Source organism: Abrus precatorius, unplaced genomic scaffold (assembly GCF_003935025.1).
Source record: "Abrus precatorius isolate BTA unplaced genomic scaffold, Abrus_2018 Scaffold11, whole genome shotgun sequence".
In the NCBI taxonomy this organism is placed as follows: domain Eukaryota; kingdom Viridiplantae; phylum Streptophyta; class Magnoliopsida; order Fabales; family Fabaceae; genus Abrus; species Abrus precatorius.
In genome coordinates this window covers 28,724,153-28,738,664 of record NW_020874303.1, presented here as the reverse complement: position 1 = coordinate 28,738,664, position 14,512 = coordinate 28,724,153, and the positions used below count along the sequence as shown (strand labels likewise).

Sequence of the window (14,512 nt, the reverse complement as noted above, 5' to 3'; positions counted from 1 at the left end):
TCAGAGATCCTTTCATTCTTCCCTCCGCAGCATATATTTTATACCCAGCTACTCTTTTCTTCCTCTGCAATTCTGGGTCATTGAAGCTCCAACTTTTTGATGGTTTAGAAGCTGTGTTTTTCCCTTTCTTCATCTTCACCTCCTTAGCATCATAAGCATTATTAGCACTGTAACACCTCAGATCTTGCATGCTTGTTGGGGCCACCTTGCCTCCAGAGTAGCTTTCATTCTGGAACCTTTCATCTCTGCATGACTTGGATCTGAATTCCATGATGGGAACCCAAGAATGAAATAACTCAGGATGTGTCTTCAATGGCTTTGCTTTTTTGTAGTTGCATGTTGTTAAGACTGTTTATTGCTTACTTTACTAACTTTAATTTAAAGTAAATTATAATTTTGGTCTTTTAAATTAAAGTTCACATTAATTTAATTTTTGAAAATCTTTGATGTAAAATCAGTTCTTAAAAATTTGTCTTTGAAATAATTCTTCCGATAATTAAGCTACATAAAAAAAAATAATTTAAACTGTTAAGCATATTTTTAGAGAATTAATTCAATGTCATAAATTTTGAAAGAACATCTAACGTATTTTAATGAACATTTAAATCACCTTTATATTTTTTTTAACTTTTTTTTATAAAAAAAAAGGTAGTAGTTTCATCGTGTAATTTATATGATAAAATCTTTTGAGTTGGAAGCAGTTGAAGATGTTGATTTGTTGTTTTCTTTAATGGTCAGTGGGGTAGCGACTGATCCAACTTTCTCAACAGAGTAGAATTGCATGAGACTTTTGGGTTTGACTAGCTTTAATGCGTGGAAGTGTTAAAATTAATAGTGAAATGGAGGTAGCTGCCAAAGGAGTATTTGATATTTTCATATAAATGAAGATTAGTGAAACAAGCTCTTATTACCTTAATATACTTTGCTACCACTCTCTAAATTCCCCTCACAGGAAGTAGGAACTAGATGCAAATAAGCAAAAGAATACAACCCTTCTATAATCTTAGATTACTAACTATGTTTAAAAAACCATAAATAAATAAATTATATATATATATATATATATAGCAAGGAGGACATGAACTATTCCAACAGATTTCTATTGCTTTTAAGTGCACGTGGTCCTATTTGTGTATTTGTTATATTAATAATAAGGAATTTGCTAATAAGAAATCATAGGCCAATGGTTAAGAGTACAAAGATTAAAGGAAAATTAATTTATTTATTAATTGGGATTACAAGAATATTTAATTCAAACTTCTTTGAGTAATTTTAAAGATTTAATGTCAAACGCTCCATAACTAAAACCTACAAAATAATTGTAGCTAAAGTAAGTTTTTTGTGTAATTATAGAAATTTAAAAGTAAAATTTACAATATTGGAAAAGTTGATAGCATCTATATTTGATGTTATTTTTAGGAATTAGGAGTAAGTGGATAAAAACTGGGATCAGAGTTGGATTGGAGACGTGCCCCAGAAAAATAATATATTTAGCGAAAAAAAGGAATCCAAAGCAAATTTTTTAACAAAACTCTAGGCCCTATCTCTGTTTATAAAAAAGGCAACGATTTTCTGTTTACCATTGGGGTCCAGTTCTTGAATAATACGACAATGGTTTAAACCTTGACTGTTTTTCCTTAAAAATACCCACAAAAATGGCTAAAACAGAGAGGAATATTTTCTTGGGAAATATTCCAGTTTAAGCAAGCACATAAAAATGTTTCAAAATGAAATTATTATATCTACCAGGATGTTGTTCTCTTTCATAGCAGCAAGATTTTGGAAAGTTTCTCCCACAATTTTCTACAAACTTTGCTTTCAAGTTTTGGCCGAAAGTATTAAAAACGTAATCAATTATAATTCATTATAATTAGCATGGTAAGTGTTAGTACCATTAAAGTAATGCTCTGTAAACTAATGGAAAATGTCCCACCAAAAGACCCACTTGATAAGGGAGTTAGCATGTGTCTTTCTCAACCTTACTTTAATGATGAAGCATTGAAAACGATTTTTGTTTAAACTTGAGCCTTTCTAGTAAGAGATTAATTTTCGGGGGTGGATATTTCAACAAAATTACGTTGATAACACTATAGGAATGTGCTTGTGTCTCTATTTCGCCCTTAATTTTGTAGTGGGGGAACATATAATGCTACACTTTACGAGCACCAGATTTTTAGGAGAAACAACGTCAAAGAAAACTTCATATGCAAGCAACACTCCCACGTATAAGAAATTCATAATCATGTCAGTGTCATTTGGATAATATTTTCGCTGGTAATTTAAAGTTTAAATGAACAGGTAATTGTGTGCACGCATGGATTTGATTTTCCACGCTGTGCTCCATCCCTTTCCCTTTTTCTTTTCCTTCTCCGTTCCGTCTACCTTGTAAGAATTCTATGAGCCTCCCTTTGAACCAAAATAAAATTCAAAATGAAAATACTATAAAAATTGTAACCATTAAGTTATTCAATTATTAATCAATCACCGTAAAATAATGAGAATAAACTATATAAAGTAGAAAGAAAATTGAATAATTAATATGGAGTGCATTAGCAGTCCATATTAGTTCTATATTTAGTGTAATCAAAATTCATAAAAATATGTGCTAATTCCTTTTTAAATCTAACATTTCCATGACTTCTAGAAAAAGGATCATAACATCACGGTAACCCTAACTGCGTGCTTTTCGATATAAACAATAAAGCCCATAGTGTTTGAAAGTAAACGACAAAAGTTCATCAAGAAAACGGGATTTGGAGCTTAAACAACTGCTATAATCAGATGAAATACAATATATAAACATTGCATTTAGATTAAAATTTCTTAGTTCAAAACAAGATTCATAACTGGGGATGTTGGCTATGACAGGTAGACGTAATAAATGAAAAAGGCTTGCTAATCTAATTAAGAAATTAATCAAATTTTATGGAATCCAATATAAATAAAGTCGGGTATGTTTGAAATCTAATGGGTAAAAATGGTAAATGACAACAAGAGCACAAAATTGTAATTGTCAAAAAGTAAAAGCCCCGATGACTTAAAGAACAAAAATTAACTCATCAGAGCAGATCAGCAACATTTGATGGCAACTCCTCTACAGTCACATTGTAAAACTTCTGAATATCAGACAGCATTCTTGCATCATCCAATGACACGAAGTTTATGGCAACACCTTTTCTTCCAAAACGCCCACTTCGCCCTATGCGATGAAGATAATTTTCAGGTTGGGTAGGCAGATCATAGTTTATAACCAGAGACACTTGCTGTACATCTATACCACGAGCTAAGAGATCAGTGGTAATTAGAACTCGAGAAGAGCCAGAACGAAATTCACGCATGATGATATCACGAGTGTTTTGGTCCATGTCTCCGTGAGTGGCTGAGACAGTATGGTCATTGCCCCGCATCTTGTCAGTGAGCCAGTCCACCTTGCGCCTGGTGTTCACAAAGATCACACTCTGGGTGATTGCCAAAGTCTCATAAAGGTCGCATAATGTCTCTAGTTTCCAATCTTCCCTCTCAACATTCACATAAAACTGCTTGATACCTTCGAGGGTCAATTCATCACGCTTTACCAGGATTCTCACCGGCTTATTCATGAACTTCCTTGTAATCTCTAGGGCTTCAGGTGGCATTGTAGCAGAGAACACTCCAACCTGAATTTTAGCTGGCAATAGCTGGAAGATGTCATAGATCTGCATTACATGTATTAAAAACGTAATCAATTAGCTATCTATCTTACATAATGACTTCATCTAGTGCTTTAGAATGTGTTTTTCAGATGAAGAGAACAAGATTTCAACATAATGAAAAATATTGATGACATCGTTCTTGAAAGAACATGTATACGACAGTCAAGAAACAAAACTCCCTACCCAATTCAATTTTTTAAACAAATTGAAAACCAACAAACCTGATCTTTGAAACCACGTGAAAGCATTTCATCAGCCTCATCCAAAACAAACATCTTTATGTGGTCTGGGCGAAGAGACTGTCTTCGCAGCATGTCAAACACACGCCCAGGAGTGCCCACAACAGTATGCACACCAGCTTGGAGAATGCGCTGATCCTCACGAACACTGGTCCCACCCACACAAGCATGAACCTTAACACCCAGGTAATCACCAAGAGCTCGCATAACCTTCTCAATCTGCTGTGCAAGCTCCCTTGTTGGTGCCAAAACCAATGCCTGACACTGAACTAATCCATAATCAAGCTGCTGTAAAATTCCTGAACAGAATGTTGCAGTCTTCCCAGTTCCAGACTGAGCCTGCTGAATCACATCCAGACCTTTGCAGAAAGGAACGATTCCCCTTTGCTGTATTGCAGAAGGTCTCTCAAAACCTTTAGAACAAGAATAAAAATCACATATAAATTTGTTGTAAAGTTAAGCACGTATAGCATTTATTTTATTCTTCTAAAAATGCAATACTGATGCTCCAATTCAAATATGTTTTCAGTTTTAACCCCAATAAAAACAATTGGAAACCGTTAATCAAAAAAGAAAAAAACACTTAGAAACTATATTGGTTGTTACCCCGCAGATTCATTTATTAATCGTATAGAAATTAAAACATTTTGAAATGGAAACTGATGTAAATTCAGAAAATAATAATTCCACGCATATGCAATAAAAAAGTATATGCCCTTTTATTGGTATCAACTGACAACTCTGACCACTGCACCTACACTCCACTTCTTAAAATAAATCTTAATAAATTTTAATCTTCAAATTTTCTACAATCAGTTACCCAGCACCAAATAATTATTTATAATTTTTGGCTTGAACTATTATTAAAGTTGTAAGAAGATCCTGATATTCAGGTTGTACATATTAAGAATAAAAATAATATAACTCCAGTAGGGTAACATTGTAAAGACCAATGTCAAAAATTGATCAAAACAGTGAGTGCACAGAATCAAAATTTGCTCACCTAGTAATTGATAGTGTCACGCTGATATAAGTATTAAGTAGAATGCTCGCAACACACTCGTTTAAAGATACTCTTTAATACAATCTTAGTTATTGGTTTATTCTCTAAATAGTCAATCTAGTTTCCTCATAAGCAAGTGGCATTTTAAGTGTGTGCTGATTTTTTAGATAATGAACCAATTATTAAGAGTGTGTTTAAACTTTGAAGGAGTACATTGCTAGCAATCCTCAAGTATTAAATAAGCAAAATCAAAGAAACAAGGGAAAACAACCCATCAGCCATACCATAAGCATATATGCCTCTCAGAAGATTTTCCTGCAAACCCATTGCATCGAAACTATCATAGACTTCATCATATGAGGTGAAGAATTCTTGCCCGTCGGCAGAAAGGCTGTAATTAATTTTCAAGTCATCAAAATCGCAGAAAACCATAACAAGGAATTTAATTCAATCATCACACGCAGTAAACAACACAATGCATAAGAACTTACAATTCATTCATCTTAGAATCATATTGTCGAGAATCAAATTGCGATCCCTCCGGAGCCAAACCTGCCATCACTACACAAGAAAAAAAAATTAACTGAAAAAAGATACACAACATAAACTCTAGCACACTAGAACCAACAGCACAAGGAAGTCCCAAAAATTATTGTGAGACATAGCATGCAACATAAGAGACTCTTCTTTGCCATCGATATCAGATAAGAAAAGAAGCTTAAGAACATTCCAGAAGCACCAATTATTCAATAAAAAAACAAAAACTAATAAGATGAACACAAGTCCTCAGATTCAAAACATAAAATAATAATAATAAAAAAGGAGATTTAGGATGAAAAACAGTGATACCTAAGTGTTATGAGAAAGAAAGAGTGATCTGCGCCGTGGAGTTGAAGAATATCGTAGCTTAGCACTGCGTCTAGGTTTTGTATTAGAGCCGTAGGCCTTTCCTTCTTACGTGACCCAAACAACAAAACTAACCACCTTTCCACATTTACCCTTCTACACCATGCACTAGTGCACAATTAATCTTCAATTTATATTTATTTTTAATTTTAATATTTATCTTTTAAAAAAATAACATTTTAATGAATATTTCGTGATTGAAATTTTTTATGATATCTATTTAGTGGGCTTAGGCAATTGTAAGCCCAAAGTGTTTATGTGGAATTTATGGTGGGCTTGGGCACAATCCAGCACTAGGCGATAGGTAAGCCCAATGTTTTTTTTTTAATTTTATGATATCCATGTTACCATTAATTGCTGCCTTTGTGCGAAACATTCATTCAATATACTCGTGGTTTTGACATATATCCAGCATGCTTTTGTTATTTTGTCCATTTTTGCAGAAGTTGTAATGGTGTTTTTATCTTGCCACAAACATGTATGGCATAAAATATCATTTTTTTAAAATATCTTTAGTGTTTGGTTTGGCTTGTTACTTATTTTGTATTGTCTTCTTCCATTAATTTTTCTAAAGACTGCCACTAACAGAAAGCAAATAAACTTAACTAGGTTAACATAAGTCATAACTATATTTACTTTTTATATTTTTTATATAGTATGTCTCTTTGGTTCTCACATGCTTCATAAACTTTTTAAAGCTAACTTTTTTCTTTTTTCTTTTTTCTTTTTTAAATAAACTAAACTAGTTTGTAGAAGTGAGTTACACCATATTTTCTATTATGATATAAAAAATTATTCAATTTTAATTATATTTGATCTTTTTATAAGAAACAAAAAACTAAATCATTAAGACTAAGGAAAATAATTAAGTCATTTATGTTTTTTGTAAATATAAATTTTATTTTAAGAATAATCATGATATTAAATAGTGTAGTTAATAATTTATATATTTAATGATACTAATAAAATAAAAATATAAAAGAAATTTAACAATTAATGCATCTTAAATCTATTATTTGTTTTTTATAACAAAGACAAAAAAATGCTCTATTTTATTTTTTATAAAAAAGACTAGAAATAGTATTAAACTATTTATAGATATCTAATTTTATAAATTTTATATTAATTCATAATAAAGTTAAAATATTCTTTATAAAACTTTAACAACCCTCTTTAAAATTAGATATTAGGAGTGTGATGTCTTACGTTAACTAAAAATAAGGTTAAAATACTTTGTTAAGACTTAAATAATCATTCTCTTTATAGATAACTTTTAGAACTAAGTTATATCTTATTTTTTATTCGATATTCACATGTTATTTTCATAAAAAAATGTTGATGAAAGTTTACGCATATAAAAAAATATACAAAATTTGAATTATTTATAACAAGCTAGTAATAGAACCAAAACTTTGATTTTTTTCTCTTTAATAAAACTATTATCTAAATTCGTATAATAATACTGTGCACGATTTATGACACAATAATTGTAATATATGTCAAAAATTAATGGGATTTCAATATCACAAACTAAAGCTGTCGTTTGACAGAATCAAACAAACCCGGGATGATCGATTTGTCGTAGTTAGCTTAGTGGAAATTAATTATTACTAATCAAAGATATTAGTATGTGGCAATTTATCAATTTACTTCAGGCTATGCATAATCTATTGTCTGCCCCATTTGACCAACTCTAGAAAAAAAAATTGACCCGAACTAGACAGTATATATCAATTATCACAATAGAATAATTGGTCAAGTAAACCATTTACTTTGGAGACCTAACCTACATATTAAAGAGAAAAAATATTTTTGTTCATATATTTTTTTATAATTATGAGAGATATAAGTAAAAATGAGGGGGAAATGTAAGATAAAATGAATGATATAAAGGAATGAATTAAAGAAAAAGATTAGTTATAAAATAAAAATAAAAATGTGTTATCAATTCAATATTGTTTATTGGTCAACAACACAAAATGAAACACCTACTCTTTTATCTTATGAGATAAGCTGATCCTACAATAAAATAAAATAAAATATAAAAAATAATATAGAACCCGTTTAACAATTCTAGCAAGAACAATCAAGCGTAAAGCGATGGCGGGTAATACAATTTCAGCCTAAGCTTTAAAAAGGAAATACTTATTGGACCGAAAAATGGAAATTAATACTTATGATCTTTAATATTTAACATTTTTTTTTTTTGGTTTTGTAACTATCATTGATAACCAAATGATTAATAATAACTGTATATTATATAGAGCTGTTAACTTTTATTTTTAACTTAATTTCACTGCACTGTTAATATAAAAAATAAGGTCATATCAGTTAATATATACTATCATATGATTTAAAACACTTGACTGTTATTATAACATTATTAACTCAACCTGCTAAGTGTCAACACAAAATTAAACGAGAGAATAAAATATTCTATACTGAAAATGAATAAAAAACTACACGGGAATAAAATATGATTGACAGGTGTGTCTATTGCTATTATTTTAAAATGTCTATCATTTCTTTTATTGAAATAACTTTATCCAAAATATCATCTTTATCTTAATTAATGGAATTAATTATAAAAACATTTTAACTAAAAAAGTTAAACAAGTGTCACAATAAATTCATTAGAGTGATAAGAAGCACTTCCTTAAATGATATAGAAATTAGTTTATATGGAAAGCAGTATATAATTAATATACAAGCATATATTCGCGTACTTGAAGGAATTTTCAACTTAATTTTCTACGAAATAAGACTAATTAGCATATAAATATCCTTATAAGCACCAAACATGCAGAAAGAAAACACCAAAACCCACTAGAATATGATCTCTATCTGGTTATAGTATAGCACTCGCCAATGTATATTGAAAAATAATTAATAAACGAAGTAAATTCTATGCATTAAGTTAACATTTAATTAATTTTTAACACTATCAAGTTTCTCTGTTACAATTTGTTGTTCATAATAACTTATCGTAAGAAGGTCTTGAATTCAGTTCCTCTGTCATAAAATTATCGGTATATATTGTCACGATGTAATGTATATATAAGTCCCACTTGCATGCATGCATGCAGTCCTTATGGCACTTTGCACTCGCTGTCTTCGTCGCATGGACTGCATTAGACACCTTTCACTCACTCTCAAAGGATCACACGAGTCTCTCGACCTTGGAATTCATAATTAATTCATTTATACTTTGCATGCATGCAGTTCCCTCCCAAGCAAGGAGTCTTTAAAATATATATATATATATATATATATATATATATATATATATATATATATATATATGAAAAAAATATTTTTATATCAGTGTAAGTTTAAAAAAATTTATATTTAATAAAAAAATTTTATTTAACTTACATTTAACAGTAATAAATTATAACTATAAATTAAATAAAAAATTTAAATTTAATGTAATTTTTTTTTAAATTTATAACAATATAAAAAATATACCCCACGTGTATATATATATATATATATATATATATATATATATATATATAAAACGGATCAATGAACTTGTGTTAATTTTTCTTTTCAATAATTTATAACAATAAATAATCTTGTACGGTTGAGATATTTGCTTTTTTTATTTTATTTCCGTACTTGATGGATAGTTTGAAAGTTCAAACATACAAACACGATCACGAATTTAAGATAATTAAAATAAATTTTTTTTGACACAAGTAATTATTATAATAAATTATCAAGTTATTAAATGTGTATATAAATAAATAAAATTGACATTAATTTTAAAAGAAAAGAACGGATGAAACTCGCAGTCGCTTCTCTATGTCTATCGTCGGAAAAAAACAGTCTTTCAAATTTATGTTTCTTTTTTTAATTTTAATATGTTTAAACTCAAAACTGTCGACTAGTTATATGTTAAAAACAAATATCAATTAATGATCTATATAAATATTTATTGAAAATAATATATTTTGTTATTATTTCAATAAAAAAGCATCATCTTTTATTTTTAATTCTGTTACTTAAAATATTGATTATTAAGATAAAAAAAAGAATAGTAGAGCAGAAGTAAGATTTGCTCGGTCGCCGCATTTGTGGTATCTGTGGTGCACTGTTTGTGATTTTGGTGTTGACATCTGTTCAGTGTTGCCAAGTGGCTCTTCATCAAAGTACATGAGTGTCCGCACGTGTCATCAGAAAGCATGCATGCATGCAGTGCTGTCAAGACATTCAGTAGAATTTAGCATTTTTTTAATTTTAAATTTAGATCTGCAAGCAATATAAAAGTTGAGTTTCTGTTCTCAACTTTTTAATTCTTAATTAATCCATCCACAGTACCCGCACATCGACTACAAATGAATCAATGTAACGTGATAAAAAATAAAGATATGAAAAAACAAATAAAATAATAATTAATATATAATGTAACGTGCATAAGTTAAAAACTTGAAGAAAAGAATAAAAATATCAGCACTATCATTGTTACCATGCACGCATTTAACAGTTGACACATTAGTGTTGGTCTGTATAAATAGCTGCATTGTGCGCTTGAGCTCCTCACAAGCAAAGCCGAAAAAAGATAGTGGCAGAAAGTGTTGGTAGGTTGTGAAGAGAGGTTGGAAACATGTTTTCGGGTGTGACGGGGTTGATCCATAGGGGTCACAAGATAAAAGGAACAGTGGTGTTGATGAGAAAGAATGTGTTGGATGTCAATAGCATAACGAGTGTTGGGGGAGTTATTGGGCAAGGTCTTGACATTGTTGGTTCTGCACTCGATACTCTCACTGCCTTCTTGGGTCGATCCGTTTCTCTTCAGTTGATTAGTGCAACCAAAGCTGGTGGTTTCTTCTCTTTCTTTTTTTTTTTTTTTTCATTTTACTTCTTTCCCATTTCCACTTATAAGCAATTCTATTTATTTCAATATTTAAAAGTTAGAAAAATGGTAATCTTAATTGTAAGGACTGGTTTTAAAATGATTGAAGTAATATTGATTTTACTTTGGTTTGATTTTGAGTTTGTTTTATTGAATTTTTTTTTTTTACGGTAGCCAATGGAAAAGGAAAACTTGGAAAGCCTACTTTTTTGGAAGGGATCATATCTTCATTACCAACTTTGGGAGCAGGCCAATCGGCATTCAGAATTCATTTTGAATGGGATGATGACATTGGAATTCCTGGAGCATTTTATATCAAAAACTTTATGCAAACTGAGTTCTTCCTTGTGAGTTTGACTCTTGAAGACATTCCAAATCATGGAAGCATCTACTTTGCTTGCAATTCATGGATTTATAATGCCAAACACTATAAAAGTGATCGCATTTTCTTTGCTAACCAGGTGATGTTTCACTATCAAGTAATATTCACACTTCAATATTATCTTTAAAACTTTACTATAGTTATTTTCTACCACTTTTCTATCCACGTGTTAATGTGTTATTTATTTTGAAGTTCTTAAGCTTTAAAGGCATTAATAAAAAAATTGACAAAATATGTGGCAGACATATCTTCCAAGTGAAACACCAGCTCCATTAGCTAAGTATAGAGAAGAAGAGTTGCAGAATTTAAGAGGAGATGGAACAGGAGAACGCAAAGAATGGGATAGGATTTATGATTATGATGTCTACAATGATTTGGGAGATCCAGACAAAGGTGAAAATCATGCACGTCCTGTTCTTGGAGGGTCTAGCACCTATCCTTATCCTCGCAGGGGAAGAACTGGTAGAAGACCAACAAGAAAAGGTTAGGCTTTTCTTGGTCGATTACAAACATCAATTATACATATATATGATTAAAATAAAGTTGAATTAGGCCTTAACCCAAATCTAAGAAATTTTATTCTTTAGCATAAATGTATCATTAACATGTAAAGATCCGTCAATTTTATATACAATTGTTTTACTAATTAGTAAAGTTCAACGTGTGAAGACACAAGATAGACCAACATGTGTGTAGTTTAACTTAGAATTTAGAAGAATTCACGTGAGATTATTTGAATTGGCATGCGTTGGGTGAATGTCAACATAATATAAAGGATGACTATAGTCTATAGTAACTTATTGTCAATATTTAGGAGTACCTAGAAATAATTATTTTATTGAACTTTCAATAGTTTTTCAGTTACAAGTTTGAAATTTTCTTCTTTTATTCTTGCTAATTAATTCTATAATATTTATTAAACAGATCCTAATAGCGAGAGTAGGAGCAATGATGTTTATCTCCCAAGAGATGAAGCTTTTGGTCACTTGAAGTCATCTGACTTCCTTACTTATGGATTGAAATCTTTATCTCAAAATGTTATCCCAGCTTTGCAATCTGTATTTTTTGACTTGAATTTCACACCCAATGAGTTTGATAGCTTTGATGAAGTTCATGGACTCTATGAGGGTGGAATTAAGTTGCCGACAAATATACTTAGCCAGATTAGTCCATTACCTGTGCTCAAGGAAATCCTTAGAACTGATGGAGAACAAGCCCTCAAGTTTCCTCCTCCCAAAGTAATTGAAGGTATCTCACATCTTAAAAACTACTCACATCCAAAAAGTCCCTACAACAACATATCTTCTAAATTAATCCTACTGGACAATGGTTATTCTCTATCATTTGAACAGTGAGTAGGTCTGCATGGATGACTGATGAAGAATTTGCAAGAGAAATGCTTGCTGGTGTAAATCCAAACATGATTCGTTGCCTTCAGGTAAGCCTTATCAAGAGTTAGATTTTCTTAACATGTTTAGTTTGCTATTGAGGATGGCCTAATGGTGGATCACAATTTATCATAAATACTTTCTTACAATTATTTCTAAATTTATTACTGCAGGAGTTTCCACCACGAAGCAAGCTGGATAGTCAAGTCTACGGTGATCACACTAGTCAGATAACCATAGAACACCTCGAGCCTAACTTAGAAGGGCTCACTGTTGATGAGGTATACAATATGATATTGATTCAAATTAAAATTTTATTTGAGGAATTATATTATTTTTTATGTTTTTTTAACGTTGTTCCAATATATAATAATGACTAAATTATATTTGGTTGAAAAGGCAATCCGAAACAAGAGACTTTTCCTACTAGATCATCATGACTCAATCATGCCATATTTAAGGCGAATAAACTCAACCTCCACAAAAGCTTATGCAACTAGAACCATTCTCTTCTTGAACGGTGATCGAAATTTAAGGCCACTTGCCATAGAGTTGAGTTTGCCACATCCTCAAGGAGATCAATCTGGTGCTGTTAGTCAAGTTTATCTACCTGCAGATCAAGGAGTTGAAAGTACTATTTGGCTACTAGCTAAGGCTTATGTAGTCGTGAATGATTCGTGCTATCATCAACTTGTCAGCCATTGGTATAATTTTTTTTATAAAATAAATCATTTTATATATCTATAAATTGATTATTAATACCACTTCATGGAAAACAGGTTAAATACTCATGCAGTTGTTGAACCATTCATCATAGCAACAAACAGGCATCTCAGTGTTGTTCACCCAATTTATAAACTCCTATACCCTCACTATCGTGACACCATGAATATAAATGCCCTTGCTCGACAATCCCTGGTCAATGATGGTGGTATCATAGAACAAACATTTTTGTGGGGAAGGTACTCTATGGAAATGTCTGCTGTAATTTACAAGAATTGGGTTTTCCCTGATCAAGCATTACCTGCTGATCTTTTGAAAAGGTAATTCTTATTCTCATTTCTTAGAAACATAAACTAATTAGAAAAGGATAAAATTCATGTGTTGTTCTTTAATTAATGTTTTAATTAAAATTGTATTTAACATTAAATATTATTGAAATAAAATTTTAATTTTGATCAGTAAATAATAACACTCAAGTTTTGTCCTTATATAGAAAAATCAATTGAAGACATAAAATTGAAGTCGCTTTTCATGTTATATGATTAATATCTCTAAATTTTGATTTAGAGGAATGGCAGTTGAGGATCCATCTTCCCCTCATGGCATTCGCCTTGTGATAGAGGACTACCCTTATGCTGTTGATGGACTTGAGATATGGGATGCTATCAAGACATGGGTCAAAGATTATGTTGGCTTGTACTACACATCAGATGACATACTTAGACAAGATTCTGAGCTCCAAGCATGGTGGAAAGAACTAGTAGAGGTGGGTCATGGTGACAAGAAAAATGAGCATTGGTGGCCTAAGATGCAAACTCGTGAAGATCTAGTTGGATCTTGCACCATCCTCATATGGACTGCTTCAGCACTTCACGCAGCCGTTAATTTTGGACAATATCCTTATGGAGGTTTAATCTTGAACCGTCCAACTCTTAGTAGACGATTCATGCCTGAGAAAGGTTCTGCTGAGTATGAAGAGCTAATCAAGAGCCCACAAAAGGCTTACTTGAAGACAATTACACCAAAGCTTCAGACCCTTATTGATCTTTCTGTTATAGAAATCTTGTCAAGGCATGCTTCTGATGAGCTGTACCTTGGTGAAAGGGACAATCCAAATTGGACATCTGATACAAAGGCATTAGAGGCATTCAAGAAGTTTGGAAACAAGCTGGCAGAAATTGAGCAAAAACTCTCACACAGAAACAATGATGAGAAGCTGAGAAATCGTCATGGACCAGTTCAGATGGCTTATACTTTGCTTTTTCCTTCTAGTGAGGGAGGATTAACTTTTAGAGGAATCCCCAATAGTATCTCTATATGA

At 31.2% G+C, this 14,512-nt stretch overlaps 2 protein-coding genes across 2 annotated transcripts; one reads left to right on the top strand and one right to left on the bottom strand.

Annotated features, from left to right (window-relative positions):
- Positions 1–2,783: 2,783 nt before the first annotated feature.
- On the bottom strand, positions 2,784–5,945 carry LOC113854778 (eukaryotic initiation factor 4A-10-like). The gene is made up of 5 exons (XM_027485993.1): positions 5,784–5,945; positions 5,426–5,495; positions 5,219–5,325; positions 3,914–4,344; positions 2,784–3,695 (listed from the first exon to the last, which is right to left on the bottom strand). The coding sequence occupies exons 2-5, from the start codon at positions 5,491–5,493 to the stop codon at positions 3,060–3,062; spliced, it is 1,242 nt and encodes a 413-aa protein (XP_027341794.1). The 5' UTR covers positions 5,494–5,495; positions 5,784–5,945; the 3' UTR covers positions 2,784–3,059.
- A 4,504-nt stretch (positions 5,946–10,449) lies between these two features.
- On the top strand, positions 10,450–14,512 carry LOC113854776 (seed linoleate 9S-lipoxygenase-3). Its single transcript, XM_027485991.1, has 9 exons — positions 10,450–10,666; positions 10,873–11,159; positions 11,323–11,563; positions 12,005–12,328; positions 12,433–12,518; positions 12,642–12,749; positions 12,868–13,172; positions 13,248–13,511; positions 13,759–14,512. Exons 1-9 carry the CDS (start codon positions 10,450–10,452, stop codon positions 14,510–14,512), a joined length of 2,586 nt encoding a protein of 861 aa, XP_027341792.1.